This window comes from Cryptomeria japonica, chromosome 3 (genome assembly GCF_030272615.1).
Source record: "Cryptomeria japonica chromosome 3, Sugi_1.0, whole genome shotgun sequence".
In the NCBI taxonomy this organism is placed as follows: domain Eukaryota; kingdom Viridiplantae; phylum Streptophyta; class Pinopsida; order Cupressales; family Cupressaceae; genus Cryptomeria; species Cryptomeria japonica.
In genome coordinates, this window is record NC_081407.1 from 87,104,946 (window position 1) to 87,129,588 (window position 24,643).

Here is a 24,643-nt window from a genome sequence, read left to right on the forward strand (position 1 = left end):
ACAGATGCAGATTGGGCAGGAGATACTGATGACCGAAAGAGAACTTTTGGTGGAGCTTTCTTTCTTGGAAATAAATTGGTTTCATGGATCATCAAAAAATAGTCATACATTTCTTTATCTACTGTAGAAGCTGAATATGTTTCAACATCAACTAGTTGCACTCAAGTCTTGTGGATGAAGCAAATGTTGAAGGATATCAAGGTAAATTGCAGTGAACCGGTAGTTATCTATTGTGATAACTCTACAACTATTGACATGTCTAAGAATCAGGTATTTCACTCTAAGACTAAGCACATCTCAATAAAATATGACTTTCTGAAAGAAAAGGTGGAAGAAAAGGAAGTCAAATTGGTTTATGTGAACACTAAAGAGCAAATTGCAGATATATTCACTAAGCCGCTATCTAAGGAATCATTTTAATATTTGAGAGATAGGTTAGGGGCATCTACCACTCTGACAGAAACTTAATTGATGGAGTAGAGCATCAGTCTGGTATGCATCATCAACTTTATCCTTTGCTCCAGATTGATGTAGAAGTGTTACTACTGAAGGGGAGTAGTCAATTTTGAGATTCATAAGATTTTGATATCTATGTCATATCTTTGGCATTGATGTCAAAGGGGGAGAGATATATAATGTGAAAAATAAATGTCATAATATGTCATATGGTAGAGAGATTCAATTTAGTTTCAGATTGGACTTCACTCCTCAGGGGGAGTTGTTGGGATTTTTCAAGGGGAGTTGTTGGGAAATATGAAGGAATTGATTATTTGTTGCATTGATATTTTGTCATTAATGTCAACACTAGTTGTTATGAATGGTTATCGATAGACAGGTTTTGGTTACCAGTAGAAGAACTAGTGTTACCGACAGAAGGGACTATCAGTTGGATACTACTGACATGTTTGGATCAATTGAATATGTTTGGTTTAATGTGTTGCATGTTTCTGGAGTATGTTTTGGTAAGTTAGTATTGACTTGATGATCAGATGCTATCATAGACTCTAGTATGCCTATACCGATAAGAGTTTAGGGTTTTACCGACACAACTTTTACTGAGAATCTTTGACAAGATGCATAAGTGTTGTTGGTGCGGCTTATAGATGGAATTCGGGATGCAAAAGGTGATTGTGTTCATGCCTCAACTTATTGGAGATATCACTTTGGCGTGGTGAATATATTTGGGTCTAGGTTATGGACCCATATCATGTAACATGCTATTAAGTGTTCTCTATATGTTACTGGGATGATTTATGGATTGGTTAATGTTGTTTTGGTCTAAAGCTGACATGGTATATCATTGTAATGTGGATGTATGTAATGATCTTATTGTAATATCTTTTAGGTGGCCGACCTAATTTGTTTAGGCCTTAGGGTTTGTATAAATTGATGTAGGATCTCTTTGTAGATCATGGTCATGGAATGAAATGTGCAAATAATGAAAGATCATATGCGAAGGAGATTTGGTTGATCATAGGTGATTGGATTGGGTTTATGTAAGAGGTCAAAAGCCTCCGGTATTGAGCTTAACCAAGATTGTAATCAGGCATTATAGATGCTATCATTGGAAGTTCATTCTTCTGGATTATTGTCCAATTATATTGAGGTGGTTATAACCTCTCTGTAGTCAATGAGACTCCTTTGTAATGAGCAGTACACTCTAGGTAGAGTGCCTTCCTGCATGTGCAGGCCCCTTATTGTATCACATACTTTCTGTAGAAGTATTATCTAACTATAGGTAGGCTTCCCACCATGGTTTTTCCCTTTACCAGGTTTTCCATGTACAAATAATGGTGTTATGTGGTATGGCTGCATTATGTTGATTCTTTGTTTCATACTTAAGTTTTATTGCTTACCAGTTTCTGTTTCTCCTCTTCTGATATTTAAAGTTTATGTGTTCCGATTAAAGGTTATAAAGTGGTTTGATTAATATAATAAGTTGACAATTGATTCACCCCCCCACTCTTAGTTGTCCATCGATTATTCTAACAGATTGTCGGTTGTCTTCCGTTGCGGGAGACTTGTTTGGCATTTCTTGATACTTAGATGTTTTTCACATCTAGTGTTGCCATCAATGCCAAAGGGGGAGATTGTTGGCCATCTGGTTGAATTGATTATGTGTTGCATTGATGTTTTGTCATTGATGCGAACACTAGTTGTTTGGATGCTATATCGATGGTCTTCTGGTCCTAGTAGGCTGAGTGGTTTCTGGTTAACTTGGATCTGACATGATCCGATAGGCTCTGGTATAGTCTGGTGATAGAATAATCTTGGTTGTGATACTTATACTCATATTTGGTTAGTTGGTTTTGGTCTGGAGATCAGATGCTATCCTTCCTGCTTAGAAGATTGGTTTTTGGTTATGGAAAGGTTTTCACCAGTAGAGCTTTTGGTGGATATATTTGATAAATTATATAAACTTGGTGTTTGTGCATCTTTTGGTGGAGTTTCTAGATGTTGTTGTTGATCATATTTGAGACTTGGTGGATGGAGATCGTTTCTATAGTGTGTGGACCTATAGTGAGTCTCGATTAATCTAGGTTATGGATTGGCTTTAATATAACTTGTGGATAGGACCTATTAATGCATTTCTAGGATGTCTTATGTGTTGATATTATTTGTTTGGTCTAAGGCTGACATGGTTTGTAATTATGTAATTGGTTTATTGTCTGGTGGCTGACTTGATTGTTTATGGTCGAGGGTTTGTATATATGAATGCAAGATCTCAATGTAGATCATCATGGTTATTGTTAGAGGTCATGGTCAAGGAATGTAATGTGCGAATAATGTAATAGTATTCATGCAGAGGAGTTGGTCGATCATTGGAGATCGAATTGTGTTGATGTAAGAGGATTTAGTCCTTGGGTATTGAGCTTAACCGAAACTGTACTCAGGCATAGTAGATGTTATCTTTTGCAGTTCAACACTTCTCTGGATTGTAGTCTGGATTTCTATGTAGTCACCGAGGTTGCTTTTGTGATGAGTAGTGCACTCTAGGTTGGTGGCCTTCCTACAAGTGCAAGCCCCTCAATTGTAATTCACACACTTACTATAGAAGTATTATTTGGCTGTGGGTAGGCTTCCCACCATGGTTTTTCCCTTTACCGAGTTTTCCACATATAAATTTTAGTGTCATGTGGATGGTATTTATTCTGTGATTATTGTTTATTCTTAATTGGTTTATCTGCTATTCTAGTATTAATGCTTTGGGTTCCAATATTAAATTTTGAATTTCTAATGGTTCTAGTAATCTGTGACAACTGATTCACCCCCCCCCCCCCCCCCCACTCAGTTGTCTTCTAGTTATTTGAACTATCTAACAAGGTACTTATACAACCTTCATTTTAGAAGGTAGATCGAATTATTCCTTATCACTAAGATTGGATTCAAGGGGATCTTGTGGATTCCCAAGATAAGATGTACCCTATTGGTAATCTGGACATTTTTTAATAGAATCCCCTCTTTTCAAATCTTGAAGATGATGATTCTTTATCTCCATTTTCTAGTCTAGAGAATACTTCTTATGATATAGATAGTTATCAAGAGCCTTTGCAAATATAACCACCATTGGATATTTCCACCAGTCAATAGTTGGTGGTTGCAAAAGCCTCCCCTTTGCCTGAAAGGCCATCTATTTATCAAACAGGGTCTAAAAAAGATGTGGCCACTCCAAAACCCAAAGGGAGAGTTGGGAGATCCCTTAAAAAAAGAGGATGACAAAGAAAACAAAAGAAGTTAAGTCAGGTATCCAACTAACTCTTCATGAAAGTTTAAGTCCAAGGGGAGTGTCATATTCCCCGATCTCTCAATGAGGGTAATCAATTGGAATATTAGGGTATTAACACCCCTAACAAATGACACCTCATCAAGTCTCAATTGTTGATTGAAGAGGCAGATTTGATATTATTGCAAGAAATAAAATTCATTGAGAAAGAAGATCTCCAACCCTTTAAAAGTTGGGAAAAATGGAAATATGTAGCCTCACAGTCTATTGGAGCTTGTGGTGGGCTTGCAGTGCTTTGGAAACCCAATGTACTAAACGTTGACATTGCCAATATTAAAGATAATTTTGTACATGTTAAGGTTTTTTGGATGAATTCTTTCTACCATGTTATATCCGTTTATGCTCCAAACTCGACTGTGGGCAAGAAAATTTTATGGGATAACATTTCCCTTTTCATTTTTGATTTCCCGAATGATCCTTTCATAATAGCAGGGGATTTTAATGCTATCCTATCTCTCCATGGTGCAGGGCACCCTCTTGGTTCCATTCTATTTGTTTTTTGAGTGCTAGACAGGTCTTAGATCCTAGGTGTGTTGGATCAATTTGGATCCTCTTGGTGTAATAAGGAACCCATTTGTAAGGCCAATTGGCTTTAAGGTCATTTATAAACCTAGAGACCAATTTAGGACATGGGGTTCATGAACTGTAGGAAGCATGTTGATAGGTTGATTTAAGTATTTTTAGGCCTAGGATAGGTCTACAAAGTCCATTGGGGACTTTGGCACATAAAAAGTGTTAGATATGCAAAGTTGTAAAAAGTTGCTAAGCAACATTTCCACTAGTTGTGGAAAAGAGGTTCCAATAGCCATAACCATTTGAAAACTATTATAACCATTAGGGGAAGGCCTATTTAAGCCTTTGAGATCATCCATGTTTAAGTTGGATGGTGTGTGTGAAGATTAGGTGGATTGATCAGTAATAAAACTTAGATATTACCTAATTCTTGTTGTTTTCTATACAGTACGGTTTGATGAAGAATTTGATTGAATGAAACTTTGAAGTGGTTGTGTTGTGGTGTGAGTCCAAGTTCTAATGCAAGTGAGCTGACTCTATTTGGCATAGTTTGGAGTGAGTAGTGGTCCGTTTATTGAAAATTGTTATACAAACCTCGGTTCATAGAGTTTCACTCAAGACGTGGCCCTAACTTGGAAATTCAATGGGGGAATTCCATGGCCTTTTGGAAAATGCAATTTAGGGTAGTGTACATTGATACTCCAAAATAGTGGAATCAGGGAGTGAGAGTTGGCATGGTTACCACCAAGCCCTCGGCTAAACAAGACAATGCGTTTAGTCTAGACTACAAGGAGGAAAGAGTAAACAGTCACCAAGGGAGTGTATGAAGACAAGTTTGATGATTTATTTATCCCATTAGAGGACAAGGGAACATGTACAAGTGTTGAGTCTATTTCTACAAACCCATCCTCAAGTAGTTGCTTTGGAAAACAAGCCTAATTAAGCCTATTAGGTCTGTGTCCACAATAGGAGCTTAGGGGTACTGGAGCAGAGTCAAACCTTAGTCTCTTGGGGTTGGGTGTAAGCCAAAAAGGGGTATTCAAATATGCAAATTTTCCAAAGGGTGTTTAGGAAGAATTTTGAACCAAGTTAGAAATACCTCTCTGGCAGGGCTACTAAAACTAGGCCTAAATAGAGGTTTCTTGACCCCGAGTGCACAAAGGAGAGGTCCAAACTTGATTGGAAGGTTAGGATGATTTTTCCTAGGTGTAAAAATCTCCAAACTCTTCCTAGGAAGTGTAATTGGTGACTGGTTGTCACTAGTGTGTGTAGAACCCTAGTTGTGGGGTTGTATTAGGCCTTGGATTAAACATAGAGGGGTGATTTAGGGCCTTCTAACCTTCTAGTTCCCCGCTCTGCATCACTCTAGGACAAAATAGGAGGTATCATTCCTTCCTTAGAAACCATGCAAGATTTCACTGAGTTTGTAGCTACTAATGGCCTTAAGGACCACATTCCTCACAATGGTTCAATGACATGGTCAAACAAAAGGAAAGGCTTTGAGTAGATTGTAGAACTATTGGATAGGTTCTTCATTAATCCCATATGGTCCTCTTCCTTTGTCCACCTAATTTTCATAATTCGCCCTTTGACGGGCTTAGATCATATTCCTTTGCATTTAGAATTTAGTGGGTTGTCTACACAAAGAGGGTCACCTAATACTTCTAGGTTCCAACATATGTGGTTCAGAGGTGTATCTTTTCTTCCAAATCTAGAAGATTGGTGGTTGGCTGCCCCCTTCTTCCCTAGTTCCCATATGTATCAATTTTGTAAGAAACTCCAATGGATTAAAACCAAGATCATGGAATGGAACTCTTCCTCATTCAAAAACATCTTCATAGAAAAAGATGCTATAAAATAAAGAATTAAGATTTTAAATGAATAAATAATCCAAAATGGCATAAATGCTTCTTCATTTGATGAACAAAATTTCTTAAATCATCAACTTGAGGAAATCCTAGCAGGGGAAGAAATTTGGAAGAAAAAATCAAGGGAACACTGGCTCCAAGAAGGGGATGCAAATACTAAATTATTTCATTCTTTGGTTAAAATGAAAATAGCTCATGCTAAGATTTTATAGATAAAAAATAGTGTAGGGGTAATCCTCCTTAATGACACAATTAAACAAGAGGCAATCTTGTTCTTTTCTTCACTCTTTTCATCAAGGAGCCATGAGGAAGGGGACAACCAACAACAGTCCCAAGATATCCTCTAGAACATTCCCTCATTGTTATCGCCTCAGGACAATATAAATCTGGTCAAACCTTTCTCTCTAGAGGAAATCAAAACTATTGTAATCTCAATGCAGCCTGATAAAGCAGTAGGCCTAGATGGGTTCCCTCTAGTATTTTTTCAAAAATGCTGGAATTTAATGGGTTCAAACATATGGAGGGTTGTAGAGGAATCCAGAAAGCATGGGAATGTCCTCAAACAATTTAATACTACTCTTTGTCTTGATCCCGAAGGTGGTCAATCCCTCCTCATTTGCAGATTTTAGACCGATTTCCCTTGTAATAGAATTTGTGAAATCATCGCCAAAGCAATTTCAACAAGGTTGGCCATCATTATCTCAAAAATTATTTCACCTCAGCAAGGGGGTTTTGTCCCAGGAAGAGAAACTTCAGAAGGTTCCATGGTTACTCATGAAATAGGTCATTCAATGGTCTCAAGTAAACAAGAAGCCATGATAATTAAGCTTGATATGATGAAACATTATGATAGGGTTTACTGGTCTTTCTTGAGAAAGATTCTCTTAAAATTTTACTTTTCTCAATTATGGTGCAAATCGATTATCTCCTGCTTGTCTGGAGCAAAATTTTTGGTTCTCATAAATGGGTGCCTAGTTGGTTTCTTCTCCGCTTCACAAGGGGTTAAACAAGGAGATTCATTGTCTCCATTCATTTTTATCATTATTCTTGAAGCTTTGAGTAGATCAATTTCTTCTATACATATGTCCCAATTATGGAAAAGGATCCTTCTTCGTCAAACTCAAATTGTAGCTACACATTGCTTGTTCGCAGATGACAAAGTCCTATTTTGAAAGGCTGCAATTGTAGAAGGTAGAGTGATTAAAAACTACATACAATTATATTATGATACCTCATGGCAAACAATTAATGGATAAATAAAAAATATTTCTCTTGAATTGCTCTCCACTGGTATCTAATAGGACTCCCCAAATTCTTGTATATAAGAGAGCTTCTTTGCCCTATACATATTTGGGGGTCCCCCTTTTTGTAGGTGCTAATAAAAGTTCCTATTGGTCATCCATTATTTCTGCTATTAAAGCTAGAATTTCTTCATGGAAAAACAATTAGTTATCCTTAGCTGGCAGAATAACTCTAATCAAAGTAGTTTTAGCTACCATCCCCAATTATATTTTGTCTATCCTTTTCATGTCGAAGAAGTTTAGACAAGATCTGAATCACTTTTGAAGACTTTTTTATGGATTGGAAAAAAGATCCGAAAAAGAAAATCCATCTTATTTCTTGGGATAAGGTTTTCTTTTCAAAATCTTGTGGTGGGACTCAAATACCAAATTTGCTTTCGAGAAACATGGTCCCAGGTGCTAATCTATTTTGAAAGTTGTTATCAAACCCCACTTCCCTTTGGGCTAACTTTATCCATAAGAAATAACTAGAATCTCTTGAGCCTGAAAGAATTTGTATTATTCAAAACCCAACCAAGGGATCTCAAATGTGGAATTTTCTACTTAAATGTCAGGACATATTCCTTCCCAATATCTCCTGGATAATTAATGATGGTAGGACACCTCATTTATAGGAAGATTCCTAGAAGGGATATCCTCCCCTAGAATTTGATAATAGATTAGAGGATTTAAAGGCAGTACTAAAGGAATCTTGGGGTTTGCAGGTCTATGATTATTTTATGCGCTCTTTGGTTCAAGGTTTATGGGTCATTCAATGGAAAGAGTTGCAGGACATTGATGCTCCTCCTTCACAAAAAAAACTCCTCAAAGCAAAACTCATCAATAGACAAATTCATTTCTCAAATTTTAGAGATGTTCTCATTTGGACCAAATCTTTTTCGGGAGCTTATTCAGCCAAACATGGATACAATCATTTATCTTCCCAAGATCCATCCCTTCCAAGAAGGAAGTTTTCATTTTGTTGGTTTGGACCTGGTTTACATAAAGATAGTGCTTTCCTTTGGCTAGCATTGCAGGGAAGAATTCTTACTACTGATAGGTTGTCTCGGCTGAATATAGTCCCCCCTTTTGCTTATGTCCTTTGTAAATAGGAATTGGAATCTGCTGATCATGTCCTTCAATGTGAATTTGCTCAATCATGCTGGTCTTGGCTATTACAAAAGTTGAGATGGCATGGCCCCCTCCAAACAACACTTTCCCAAGTATTTTATTCTTGGCCTCATCTTTTCAAACAGTCTTTTTTTGCCTCTATCTGGGAGACAAGACAATTTATTCTTGTTTGCAATTTGTGGTGGGAACGTAACAAGCGTATATTTAGGCAAGAATCCAATCCACTCCATTAGGTTATCAGAAGAGCAGAGGTACCTATCTTAGAGATGTTACTACTTATCAAATTGCCATTAGTTTTATATCCAAAGTCATTCTATATACTCTAGTCGGTTACTACTACCGAAATGTTTAGTCGGTATGAACAGTCTAGTCAGTTACAGAAGGAAAACAGTCACAAAGCCCAGTATACACCAAGCTGTCTACCGAATGTTATTTCATGTCTACCGAGCAGTAAAGATAATACACCGAGTTGATATACACCAAGTGAAATGTGTCACTAGATTCACTGAACCTGGACACACATATGAAAACGTGTTACAAGATTGAGGCACATAGAACCATTATTGCATTGGAAATTGCACATATAGATTTTGTATAATTTTGAGGTCATCTAACCAATGAAATATTTTGCATGGTTATTCATTCGAGAAATCATGTTTGTAAGATCGAAGCAATGAATCAGATCACCGACATAAGAAATCTATTTATACAGCATGAATTTAGGGTTAGAGATATATGTGAATGAGAGAAATGTGTGTGCATATGTGTATGAAGCAAGACTTATGTGATACACGAGAAATCATAGAGTATTATGACTGTTGCAGAGACACAGAGGTCACCGAGAAGGTTTTTAGAGAACAGTCAAAGAACAGAGTAAACAGAAGGGTTTATCGAGTTACTTTATGAGTTACCAAGGTATGCTATAGGCAAGGTAGTCTTATTTTGAGCACATAGAATCTACTACAACATTTCGGATGTAAAGTTGCAAATATTTGTAAAGTCTTATTGTAATATTTTGAAGTTGTAAGAGAAACCTTTAATAGGGTAAAAGACTCTAATCAAGTCTATAAATTGTAAAGCCTCTAACCAGGTGCAACATTTATATAAATTCTTGTAAAATCCTTTAGAAAGGTAGATCTAATAGATCTTGTTACTCCTAACAGGGTAAGCTATCAAAAATAGCTAAATATGTAGCTCTAACCGATCACTCTTTATTATTGCAGTAGTGAAGTTGTGGGTGCCATCCCCACCGCAGTTTTTCTCTCTAAGCAAGAGTTTCTGCATAACCAAAATATATGTGTTATGGAGTGAATCATGTATGATTGTTACTTATTTGTTTTAGCTTTATGTTATGTTACAACAGTTTTTGGTTTATGCATAACAGTAAAGATATTATTGATAAAAGGATTTGAAGTACTGATTCACCCCTCCCCTCTCAGGACATTAGCTTTCCATATTGGGCCTAACAATTGGTATCAGAGCTTGAATCTTGGAAAAAGGGTTTAGTTGCCTAAAGAGAAAGATCTTATCAATGGAAGGCTACAAACAATCTCAGAGGATTGTGTATCTGCAAGAAGAATTGGATCATGCTAATCAAGTGATTGCAGACATGCAAAGGCAAATGTAAAAATCTCTGAAAGTGAGAAGAAGGTTATCTGATGATTTGCAGGACTCTCAAGAGTTAGTGGAACAAATTGAGACATCATCTAAGAATAGTATGTCTGAAGAGACTGAAGAAATGATTGGACAATTGAAAGAAAAGAACAAAGTACTAGCTGATCAACTAAAAGCAATGAAAAGAGAACATGAACATTTCAGCACACAGATGACTAAAAATCTTGATGCATTGAGGAAAAGCGAGGACAAAGTAAGAGATCTAGAAAGAGAGAAACAACAACTTGAAGCTTTAGTATCTGATAAGGATGATGAAATCATAAGGTTGACTAGGATTCAACAAAATTTGTCAGATCAACTAGGTTATGCACATCATGAAGCAAATCTGAAAGATGATGAGAATCAAGCATTGAAACTTGAAGTATCAAGGTTGAGCAATGAACTTGAAACAGAGAAGAAATCCAAGGAAACACTGAAGAAGAGTTATGAAGCATCAAAGATGTTGGATGAGCAACTGAATACAAGATGACCCTACAAAGAAGGAGGACTCGGTTACAAAGGAAAAGACTCTACCGAGAAGGGAATATGCACTATCGAGAGAGGAGAATCATCAAAGCAAGCTGGAATCAAGAAGAACATCAAAAGAAAGAAGCCTATTTGCAACTACTGTAGAAATCAAGGTCATACTGCCAACATGTGTCAAATCGGAAAAGGTAAGCAACCGAATGCCACTAAGACCAATGGTTATTGTTACAATTGCAATAAATATGGTCACACATCTAATCAATGTAGGACAAAGTCTGTTAACAATTATCAGAAGGCAAAATTCAAAGGGTTTTGTAAAAACTGCAATAGATATGGACATAGTACCGAGAAGTGTTGGTTTAAGCAAAAGAACCACATGTGGTCTGCACACTAAGCAAATACTAGAGGTTACCGAACTCACACAGATCCTTACCGACAATATTCTGCAGTACCATGGGATTACAATACAAGGATATGGTGTGAATGTTGTGGAAGATATGGACATATAAGTGCCAACTGCTTTATAAGGTTTGGAATGAACAACCAAAGATCATGGAAAAATCCTGGTATGGCATGTTTTCATTGTCACAAAGTTGGACATTTGGCTGGAGATTGCAGAGATCAACCTAGAGAAGACACTGAGGAAATAAAAGAGAAATTAAAGATGATTTGGAGAAAGAAGGAAATTGTGTCAAATAAAGAAAGCACCTTACCTATCGCGTTAGGTGCTCCTACTCCAAATTAATCGGTAAAGGTATGAAGGGACTACATTCTCACAAGGTTAAATCTTAAACAGTTCCTATTTTAGTATGTACTAAATTCAAAATCTACATGGTAAGATGTAGTAGTAAGTTTGAAATTCTATCAAAGTCTTTTGGAGCACTTTACAGGAAACCTATTAAGTCGGTATATGAAGGAAATTTGGTTACTCGGTTAAAGCGCAAAAAGGGAAAGAAAGTTAAGTAGAACTGAATGCATTTAATGTCTTTGACCTAACTTGTACGGAGCCCGATAAGGTTTATTATGTACTTAAAGCATTCTTCGAGGTCATTTTCATTCACCAAGTTTTTGAGAAGCAGAGCAGAGAGAATCAAGGTGATCAAACCATCTTCAAAGTGAAATCTAAGGTATTTACATCGAATCTCATCACATTGCTAAGCTAGTTTACCGAACTCATTAAGTTGTTATTATCTGCTGAGTGTGAAGCATCTGCCGTTTGTTAAGTTCTCAAACCCTAAGGTTCCTGTGTCAATTTTTATCTGAAATCAAAATGGAACCTAAGATCCAAGACCCCATTGTTGTCAAGAATGTAGAGAAGCCCTCACTAAAATACTCTTTGACTCCCAAACTGCCTTTTCACTCATCCCGGATTGAGTCTTGTTAGTCAAGGATGTGAGATTCTTCACCAAATGCCATGTTGAAGAACTTGGTCATGTTGAGATCAAAGATGCATATGATGAATTGTGCATAGATGGTAAAATGGATAGCAAGTATGAGCACATCAAAATCAAGGGATTCACTAAAGCCCTAACCTATCCCTGTGTGTTCAAACCCCAGTGGGTCAAGTTTGTACTAAGCCGAGTGCATGATGATTTCATGTGGCTACAAGAGCAACCGTTTAAGATCACTAAAGAAATCATTCATCTGATCACCTGTTATCCTATCTATGATCATGCCCTAGCACAGAAAATGATATCATAGAAGGAATTGATCAGTTTGACTGGAGTAGAATCTGATTGCAGAGGTTTGAAGTTGAACAATGTCACTGATCTTGAACTCAAATTTGCCATTAAAGTAATTGGTTACTGTTTCTTCCAATCGGCAAGGGAAAACAGTGTACCCTGTGTAGCAGTGGACTCAGCATACAAAATTGTTAAGAAAGGCATGAAAATTGACTTATGTGAAGTATTGTTGAAGAACTTGTTTGAAAATCTGAACACAATCAGGAAGCCGAAGAAGAACAACTCGACAAATACTCTAAAATTTGGATCACTACTTGTATGTATGTTTTTCTACTTTGAGAAGTTTTTTTTAACAGTCGGTAAAGTTGTTTGGGAACTACATCGACCAATCACCCATCAGATCAATGACTTCATCAAGAAGTTAGGTGATAACTTTAATGATATAATGGATGATTACTTCAGCAAGTTCCAAGAGAAAATGCATAACAGGTACCGGATTCCACCCCAGCTAGTAGAAAAATACAAAGATGAAATATATTTTGAAGTCAACATCGATTACTGTTATGTGAATGTTGTGGAACCGAGGACTCAATCTTTGCCACCTATGGGTTAAAAGATTGATTTTGATATCACACAACAACAAATCGATGCATTTCTGACACTACCAAAGCACACTACCGATCTGAGGTATGGAACCTATGAAGAGGTGAAAGAAAAAGTAAAGATGAGCATTGTAGTACCCAAAGCTACAAGGAAGGAATCAAAGATGATGAAGGCATTAACTGAGAAATTTGGAGAAGAGTCTTCCTCCACACCTGTAAAAGGCATTCTAGCCATCACCGAAGAGAAGACAAAAGCCCAAGAAGAAGCTATAACACCTAGCACCGAATTGCCTAAGGGAAAAGTGTTGAAGAGAAAGAAATAGGACACTTTAATGGCCCTATCGACTCCTCCAACAAAGAGACCTAACACAAGGGCATCTACTGCATCAATGAGTAAGAAACAAAAGACGGTTGCCGTTCCTAAGGTAACTAGAACTTATAAGAAATCTACTCAGAGACTCATTTTGCCAAAAGAGTCGAGTGATAACGAATCTGAAGATGCAAGTAAATTTCAGATTGTGAAAAGCAAGAAGGTAGATGTACATAGTGTAGAATTTTTTTGTAATAATCTGAAGGAATATGGTGGATTTGGTGGATTCAGATTTGTCAAATATGAATCCAGATTTGCTGATGAAAAGAGGCAAATCGAAGAAGCTGTCATTTGCACACTTTTAAAATTCTGAGTGGTCCCATTAGAAGTATGTAATTCTATTCCTAAGGAATTATATGCACATATTGAAACCAGATGGCAATATTCCCTAGACTCGAAGAAACAAATCAGAGAAAGAAGTCTGGTGCATCTCTTTCCTGATATGTCAGTTGATGAAATAAAAGAACATCTGACAAACAGCCAAACACAATTTACAGTAAAATAAAAGGCCTTGAAATTGATGAATGGCCTGTATATAGAAGTGGAGAAGGAAACAAAAGAGCAATGGTAGGACATCTTTCGAAGAAAGAATACTGGTGAACAATCTACAGTGGAAATAGTCGATCTCACCGACCAAGAGCCTGATGTCACCGAGCAAGACCTTGCTGACACCATTCAAATAGATGAAGATATCATGGATGCAGAGGCACCTGAACAAGAAATGATAGAAGGCAATGCGTATTCAAAACTTGTCTCTAGTGAATCTGTTTTGGAACAAGTTCAGCCTTACCCACCGATCAATCAACCTGCTACAACCGAAGGTCAAAAGTCTGCAGCAGAAGGTACTTCACAAGAACAAACCTCTCAAGCACCTTCTAGCATAGAGAATGTTATAGCTAAGACACCAAGCACCGAGACACCGAAGGACACTACCGAGGTTAAAGAAACCGACCGAAGTGTTGTCTCTACCGAGCAACCTACCGATGGCCCTCAAGCCTCTCAAGCTATTGTAGTGATTCTCCCAGTGAAAGGTAAAGAAAAGAAGTTGAAAAAGCATAGTTTCAAAATAGATTTATTGAAACCGATAGTGTTGCCCAATGTAGACATCTCCAAATTAAAAGGGCAAGCACTCATTGAATTCGGTGAACTATGCAAAGCAAAGGCTGAACAGGAGAAGCAACTGGCCATACAAAAGAAGAATAAAGTACTTCAGAAGGTAAAGACCTTACTATCAGATATGCTACCCTCAGCTACAGTATCAACCGATGTAGCCATCCATATTCAATAGGATGAACTCCTAAATTAGACTGAGACATCTGGAGTAGATGCATCCGAATACTTGAGCAAACTAAAAGACAAGGAGATAAGTGCTAAAATGATAGAGGAAGTATAGAAATCCATTGTTGTTGGCAAGGTAAAACTTGTCAAATTTATTGCTGAGTTGTCCCCTCAACTCATGCACATTCTTTCATTATTTCAGAAACTCTGCACATTTTCTTTATTCATTAAGGACATTAAGAATAAAACAGAAGCAATTGAGAAAGAGATCACTGATCTCTCAAATAAGTTGACCCCCGAGCCCAATTCAGTTCAGAATTTTTATACTAAGCTACAACAACTCATGGCTCAACAATTGGAACTGAGGAATGAAGAACACAAGATTAGGATGGACATAATGACACTTCAAACATTATTCCTTCCTCATCTTTCATCCATTCAAGAACAGCTCAACCAAGCCACTTACCTCTCTACTACACAAGAGGGAAGCACTTTAGATGGCTTAATTTCATTATTGGCTGATATTAATGCACAAAATTCTTTAATGGATAGTGTAAAGGATGCACTCTCTGTCACTCTCACCGAAGCTAAGACACAGTACAAATCCATTTTTGATCAGTTGCCACCTTCAAATGGTAACTAAATTTTGATGTTTGTCAAAAAGAGGGAGTATATCATCAGAGTATATATAGCATCAAAGTACACAGTGGGAGTGTATAGTATTCAAAGTATCAAACAACCAGAGTGTAGTATACAGGGGGAGTATACCAAGCAAAATTAGTAGAATAAGTAGAGTATCCAAGAGCAGTGAACCGAGCAGTGAATAGAGGAAAGAACAGTGATTACAGAGTATTGATCACCGAGCACACAAAATCAGAGTTTTGTACAACATATTGATAAGGGGAGTATATTTGATATATTTGATTATACTATTTCATTGACAAATGTATATATTGTATGTTTAGTCAATTTTTGTAAAGTATACAGATTTTTGAGTAATGACTTTGAAAGTAGTTTTGTCAAACGTCTCAATTAATGTCAAAAGGGGAGATTGTTACTACTTATCAAATTGCCATTAGTTTTATATCCAAAGTCATTCTATATACTCTAGTCGGTTACTACTATCGAAATATTTAGTCGGTATGAACAGTCTAGTCGGTTACAGAAGGAAAACAGTCACAAGCCCAGTATACACCGAGTTGTCTATCGAGTGTTATTTTATATCTACTGAGCAGTAAAGATAATACACCGAGTTGCTATACACCAAGTGAAATGTGTTACCAGATTCATTAAACCTGGACACACATATGAAAACGTGTTACAAGATCGAGGCACCTAGAACCGTTATCGCATTGGAAATTGTACATATAGATTTTGTATAATTTTGAGGTCATCTAACCCATGAAATATTTTGCATGGTTATTCATTCGAGAAATCATGTTTGTAAGATCGAAGCAATGAATTAGATCACCAACATAAGAAATCTATTTATACAGCATGAATTTAGGGTTAGAGATATATGTGAATGAGAGAAATGTGTGTGCATATGTGTATGAAGCAAGACTTATGTGATACATGAGAAATCAAAGAGTATTATAACTGTTACAAAGACACAGAGGTCACCGAGAAGGTTTTTAGAGAACAGTAAAAGAACAGAGTAAATAGAAAGGTTTACCAAGTTACTTTATGAGTTATCGAGGTATGCTATAGGCAAGGTAATCTTATTTTGAGCACATAGAATCCACTACATCATTTCAGATGTAAAGTTGCAGATATTTGTAAAGTCTTATTGTAATATTTTGAAGTTGTAAGAGAAACCTTTAACAAGGTAAAAGACTCTAATCAAGTCTATAAATTGTAAAGCCTCTAATTAGGTGCAACATTTATATAAAGTGTTGTAAAATCCTTTAGCAAGGTAGATCTAATAGATCTTGTTACTCCTAATAGGGTAAGCTACCAGAAATAGCTAAATATGTAGCTCTAACTGAGCACTCTTTATTATTGCAGTAGTGAAGTTGTGGGTGCCATCCCCACCACAGTTTTTCTCTCTAACCAAGAGTTTCTGCATAACCAATATATATGTGTTATGGAGTGAATCATGTATGATTGTTACTTATTTGTTTTAGCTTTATGTTATGTTACAACAATTTTTGGTTTATGCATAATAGTAAAGATATTGTTGATAAAAGGATTTGAAGTACTGATTCACCCCTCCCCTCTCAGTACATTAGCTTTCCATATTGGGCCTAACAAGAGAAGGTTAATGCTTATGTATCTAGAAATAATAAATTAACATCAACCTTTTCTTCATGGGATAACCTTATTATGAAGACTTGGAATCAATTAAAATTTCCATTCAAAGGTAGCCTCTTGGCTAAAACTCACTCAAAAATAAATTGGAAGGAGATTAGATGGAAACCTCCTTGACTAAAACTTTACAAGCTCAATTTTGATGGGCTAGGTAGGGGAAACCCTAGAACTTTTTGGGTTGGGTATGTGATTAGGAATTCTGAAGGTGGAATTATAAAAGAAGGTTTTGCAAGAATTAGGGATGGAACAAATAATGTTGCAGAAGCAACATCTCTGCTACTTGGCATCAAAATGACATTCTTCCTAAAGATTTAAATTCTTGAAATTAAGGGTGATTATTTAAATGTCATTTATTCTCTAACAAAACTATAAGCTTCTTTGTGGAATTTAGATTACATCATTAAAGAGGTTTTATAAATTCTATCCAATTTTGATTTCTATCATATTCAACATTGCTACCATGAGGGAAATATGTTGGCAGACTTTCTTGCTAATGTGGGGTGTGAATTAAAAGAGGGCGAGAAACTTTTGTCCAAAAATGATGTCTTTAGTGATTATCAGCTTCGTGAGCAACTTAAATGTGATGCTCAGATTTCATAATTGGTGGCGGCTTTATGGATATTAGTCATTCATAAGTGCTTCTACTCCTCATGTTAATCTCTTTCCTTGATCACCTGTTCACATTTGACTCCTCTGTGATGTGACACCACTCCACCTTGTAGTGTTGTGTGGGATCTTGGTTTTAGTGGAGTGCATTTTGGCACAATTGGACACATGTTATCTTCTTGCTTCTCTCATTTCATTTCTGCAAACCTTTATTCTTGGGACTGCAAACTTCCCTTTCGTACGCCATCTGGCATGCTCTAGTACAAATGTGATAGTGCTTCAGGCATCACTTCCATCATTTCACTCTCTTGCAGATCTCCAAGGTGGAAGTCCTCGTTATAATTCCAATTAATGGTAATATAGTTAAAAAGTTATGGTAATATCATTTCATCATTTGATTATATAGTTATAAAGTTGAATAGTCTTTAAATAAAAATAATAAAAATAAAATCAAAGGATATTCAAAATCTTAAAGCTAAAATTTTAACTTTTACATTAAGAGTTACAAGTAAAACCAAACTTTGAGAGTTAAAAATTATAAGAAGTGAATTCTAATTTTTTAAAATGTAATTAAAAAATAAACAAATATTTATTGTCATTGTATTTTCTATTTTAATGATAATTATAAAATATGACTCTTTCATACTACAAATAAATTTAAAAATCCTTGTACAATTGTAATTGCAGTGCATTGATAAGATTGTTATTAAATTACTTTTATATTAAATAAATAAATAATTAAAATAGATGTTAAAATTGACTATAATTATCTTTTGAACCACAATTCTTAATAAAGATGGAAATTAAAAAATAATAACTTTATAAAATAATATTAACAAATTAAAAAAATATTATAAAATTGAACTCTACTCCAAACAAAATATTTTTAAAAATATATAAATTTTTAAATTTAAATTTTTATCTTTAAAATTAAATTTTTAAAAGTAAAAAAATGAAACACTATCTATTAAAAAATTTAAAAAATCAATATTTTAAAAGAATATAATAAATAGTTAAATATTTATATTTGTTTTTATTTATTTATTTTATTTAAATAATTATTATTAAATATAATTTAATTATTAATAAAAAAATTGTGAAAATAAAAAATATGTATTGTAAATTTAACTTTATAATCCAAATGTAATAGAGATGGTTTCATTAAAAAAAGAAAGAAAGAAGTGCTTTAAATAATAGGAAATTAGGTGTCCATTCAATATATCAATATAAGCCAAGAGACTCAGGGGTATCTGGCCTCATCCCTCTAGCATCATCCCTTATGACGTTGAGCCTTGCAATTTCCACTTTTAACTTATGTGCTCTCATAAAAATTGGAGCCTAAATCCAGTTTAATAATTGGCATTAATAATAGGATGCATTAAATTTTTGACAGTTTTAAAATGTAGCAGTGCATAAAAATTGTGTATTTTTTGTTCACAAAAATTAAATTTTATGCCTACAAAAAATTATATAGACCAATCACAGCACAAAGAAATATTTTTTAAAAAATTTTATTAAAAAGAAAACAAGTTAACTTTTGAAAAAAATGAAATTTATTTTAATTTGAGAAATTCTAAAAATTGAAAGACAATGCTTAATCACTATTTAAGCTATTTACAAATACAGTCAATAGTCTACCATGAACATGAACAGGAGCTGATAGCTTAATTAGACAATGAGTATAAGCCATAATCATTATTCTTGTTGAAACTTTTTGATTTAACAGTAATGATTTCAATTTTGTGGATCGGTGTCCTCCTCTACCTGGCCGCTAGAGTTGGTGAGTTGAGCAGGTTAGCCTCGACCGAACAACCCTGCCATAACTCTTCCGGAACTATAGTTCCTTATTCTAGCAGGCGTACATTAATAAAGTGGGAGGGACTATAGAGGACTAGCCGTTGCTTTGCGGCAGAAAAATACCGTGAACGGAAATGAGGGAAACACATTCAGCGGGCACCTTACCATTTGACAAGAAGTTACAATTCAACTGAAACCAGACTGAAAAATAGTCAAAGATCCAAGGTAGCAGCATTTATAGCGCAACTCTGGAAGCTCAATGGTCTCTCAATGCCAGTCCACTTGAATGCTCCTCCTCCTCCTCTCTCACTTGGAGGTCTGAGCAACCAAAACGTTTGACCTTCAATGTGATCCCATCTACAAATAAAGATGTTATGGCCAATCACTACAGTGAAAATAATAGTTTCGTGCCAATCCCCCGTGGGAAAAGTCTCTACAATGTTCAGTTTATCTTGTGTGTACTCATATTCAATCAATCCCATAGCAGAAAAGCAGTACAAGCGCTCAAACGCACTTACGAAGCACACTGCACTAACACTGTTAAATCTGTCCTCCATAGTTTTCCAGCTTTTTGTGTAGCAATCAAAAACCTCATTGGTGTGGCAGTGACGGTTGCCCATTACGTAAAACTTGCTGTCAGCAAAAGCACCTGTAAAGGCGTCCATACAGGTGTTCATATCGGGGAGGAGATCCCACCTGTCCTCCTCCACATTGTAAACTGAAGCGCTAGTGAGGCCATACTTGCAGTACCGAAACGCTCCACCCACATAAATCAGTCCCCTCTCCTCGTCCGCTGCGGAGGCAAATCCTTCTCGCCATTCCGGCATTCGGGCACCCTCCCGCCATTCCGAACAAGCAAAATCATACAACCATAAACAATTTCCATAGGCATTCCCAATCAAAACCAGTTTTCGTTTCACGACATGGCACTGACAGCGGCCGTAAATTTGACCGGGAATGGGCGGTAGACTTTTGGAGGACTTCTTCTCCAGGTCGTATACCACTATGTCCCAATTGCCGTCTATCCAGTGGAGCATACAAATCCGTTGCTCTGAAATCTTCAATCTTTTTCTGTCTTGATAAAAGCGGGGGCTTTTCAGTGCGGCGTTCCAGCTTTTGCAGACACATCTAAGATTGCGATGAGAGTTCAACTCCACCCTCACCAGACATTCCCACCCAATTTCATCTGGCAGACGAGGAAACAGACATCCTTGCATTGCGATTACAGTAAGAAACTTTTATGTCACTCAAACTTTGCACAGCAAAAGCGTCTGAATCTCTTTAATATGTTTTTCTTTTAATATCTAATCTTTATATTTATAAGCGCTTTTTATCTCATGCTTTTTTTACTACTCTAACTTCCCTATTCAGAATTATGTATATCATCTTTTGCATGTCTTTTTAGTTTATATATATATAAATATAATTTATTAGATTTTTATATTTAGAAACTTCCATTCTTTTTTATTTTAATGTATGTAGAACCATGCATCTCAAATATTGTAGTTTTTATATTTATAAGCGTATTTTTATCTTATGTTTATTTTAATACTCCAACTTTCATATTTAGAAGCAAGTATATCATCTATTTTGCATGCCTCTCAAATTATATGAAAAAAATTGTATTAAAAAATATATAAAAAAAATCATATTTCATATAGTTTAAAATTCATTTTTAATTAAGATTATTAATATATATAAATATATTTTAAATGTAGGTTAATTAAATTAAAATTTCTATAGAAAAATATTTTTAATATAGATATTTATTAAAAAATGTTGAATTTCAATCTTACTAAACATTTATTTTATTATATGAAACAAAAATTAAATAAATAAAATAATTAAAATAAATTTCTTATTTATATAAAATTATTCTGATAATTTAAGCGATTATTATTTTATACTAATATCATTTCTTATGTGTTCTTTTCATACATAAGCACAACCATATATAGATGCATTAAAGACTTAAGAATCACATAATAAAGATGTAGATTTGTATCATAAACTACAAAGTTATCTTCAAATTATCATATTTTTTACTAAGAATTATTTTATTTAATATAAAAAAAATCATATTTCAAGTAGTTTAAAATCAATTTTTATTTAAGATTATTATTTTTATATTTATAAATATGTATTTCAAATAGTTTATTTTGATAATAATATTGTATTAAAAAATATATAAAAAAATTGTAATTTTTTAGTTTTTATATTTATAAAAAAATATATATATCTCAAATGGCTTATTAGACTTCTATATTTAGAAGGTCCCAATCTTTTATTTTAATGACTCGTCTTTTATATGTAGACGCATGCATCTCAAACCCCTTAGTTTTTTATATTTATAAATATGTATTGCAAATAGTTTATTTTAATAAAAAAATTGTATTTCAATTTATATAATATATTTTAAGTTTCTAAATATAAATTATTAATTCATTTAATTTATATTAAAAATATCTTTATATACATATTCTAAATGTAGGTTAATTAAATTAAAACTCTATAGAAAAATATTTTTAATATAGATATTTATAAAAAATGTTGAACTTCAATCTTACTAAACATTTATTTTATTATATGAAACAAAAATTAAATAAATAAAATATTTTTACGAAATAATTTTTTAAATAAATTTTTTATTTATATAAAATTATTTTGATGATTTAAGTGATTATTATTTTATACTAATATCATTTCCTATGTGTTCTTTGCATGCATAAGCACAACCATATATAGATGCACTAAAGACTTTAGAATCACATAATAAAGATGTAGATTTGTATCATAAACTACAAAGTTATCTTCAAATCATCATATTTTTTACTAAGAATTATTTAATTTAATTTAATAGTTATCCTTTAGTTATTTTATTTATTAAAGAGGTTCTTTTTTAAAAAAATTCTATCCATTTTCATTCACTTAACTAAATGTTATCTCTAAACACCTTTTATGCCATTATGGAGAAATATTAGTTTCTCCATTTATTGATAGAATGGTATTTTATTGGACAAATGAGAGGGGGGGGGGGGGGGGGGGGGGGTGGTGGTGTATCAGCTGTCAACAGATTATATCAATCAATCCACTTTATAACATTTAACCGGAGCACATAAACATTTAATACCGAAATAGCAAAAATAGATACCGGTAAGCAACAAAACTAAAGTATGAAATAGAGAATCAACATAATGCAACCATCCCACAAAACACCATGATTTTTACGTGGAAAACCCAATGAAGGGAAAACCCATGGTGGGAAGCCTACCCACAATCAGATAATACTTCTACAGAAAGTATGTGATACAATAAGGGGCCTGTACATGCATGAAGGCACACTGCCTACAGTGTACTGCTCATTACAAAGGAGTCTCACTAACTACAAAGAGATTATAATAACCTCAATATAATTGGAAAACAATCCAGATGAATGAAGTGTCAATGATAGCATCTATCATGCTTGATTACAGTCCCAGTTAAGCTCAATACCAGAGGCCTATGACCTCTACCATAAACCCAATTCGATCACCAATGATCAACCAAATCCTCTTCCTGAATCATATTACATTATTTGCACATTTCATCCCTTGACTATGACCATGATCTACAATGAGATCTTACATCAATTTATACAAACCCTAAGACCTAAACCAATTAGGTTGGCCAACTAAAAGATATTACAATAAGATCATTACATACATCCACATTACAATGATATCCCATGTCGGCTTTTGACAAAAACAATATTAACCAATCTATAAATCATCCCAATAATGTGTATGGAACACGTTACATGATGTTGGTTCATAACCTGGACCCAAATAGATTCACCACGCCAAAGCAATGTCTCCAATCAGTCAAGGCATGAACAAAGATCACTGTCTGCATCCTGAATTCCATCTAGAAGCCACACCAACACCACTTTGCATCCTCTCTCAGTAAAAGCTCTGTCAGTAAAACCCTAAACCCTTACCAGTATAGGCTTACTAGAATGTATGATAGCATATGATCATCAAGTTGATACCAACTGACCAAAACATACTCTAGAAACATGTAACACATCAAACCAAACACATTTCATTGATCCAAACATGTCAGTAGTGTACAACTGATAGTCCCTTCTGCGGGTAACACTAGTTCTTCTACCGATAACCAAAATCTTTCTGTCAGTAACCAATCATAATAGCTAGTGTTGATATCAATGACAAAACATCAATGCAACATATAATCAATTCCTTCATATTGCCAACACTTTTATTATGCATGTTATTCTATATGATAATGATCTATATTCATTGATTACATGGATGATGTTATGATGATCTTTTCTTTCCTTATTATTTTTTATGATGATGATGTTCTATATGATGTGATGATGATGAAATGAAAAATTGCTTTTGATTTTTTTTTTATGATCATGGATACAAATGAAAATGATTGCTAACTTAAATGATGTAAATGCAATTTTCTATATGGGAATGCAAATAAATGATTTATTTTTTTATGTGTATACATATAATGATTTTGAAATGCAAATGATCGATATGAAATGTTTTTTATTTGTTATATGTAATGCTTATAATGATTATGAATCTAAGTGTAAAGATGCAACTAAATGACCTTAATAGATAAAAAGAAATACAAAGATAATGATCCTAATGCAAATAATAATGATGATAACTTAATTAATAAAATGCACTCAATGGAATGAAAACTAATGCAATGATTGAATGCTACTAAATGAAATAGATGATGATTAAAATGATTCTAAAGATGAATGCACCTACATTGATCAAATGCAAATTGTTTTTGTTTGTCCAAGTATACTCAATCTTTATTTATGGCCGCTGATCTCTAAATGAAATGAAATACTTATAATGCAATTGACAATGAATGCGTATAATGCAGATGAATAATGAGCTAATCTAAAAATGACCTAATCTAAAATGATACTTCCATTCTTCATATGCTATCTTGTAACAATGCTTGATTTCATCATTGAGCTTTAAAATATTGTAAGAAAATACAAGCAACTTGACATAAAGATTCAAGTTGACCTGAGTATTTCTTACAAGGATTTTGATATAGCAAGTTAATACAAGAAACTTGATATAATGAATCAAGCTGACTTGAGTATTTCTTCCAGAACGGACAAGGATTATCTCCTTTAATGCATGACTTGGACGTCCTCCTTGATCTTTTGTCGATCATATCCTTAGACAAGTACATACCTTAATAAGAGATCAACCACAAACATCAAACAAAGAAAATAATCATGCC

At 34.5% G+C, this 24,643-nt stretch overlaps 1 protein-coding gene across 1 annotated transcript; it reads right to left on the reverse strand.

The window, feature by feature from the left end:
* Positions 1-19,223: 19,223 nt before the first annotated feature.
* On the reverse strand, positions 19,224-20,622 carry LOC131054588 (F-box/kelch-repeat protein At1g80440-like). Its single transcript, XM_057989129.2, has one exon. It carries the CDS (start codon positions 20,575-20,577, stop codon positions 19,573-19,575), a length of 1,005 nt encoding a protein of 334 aa, XP_057845112.2. The 5' UTR covers positions 20,578-20,622; the 3' UTR covers positions 19,224-19,572.
* Positions 20,623-24,643: the final 4,021 nt, after the last annotated feature.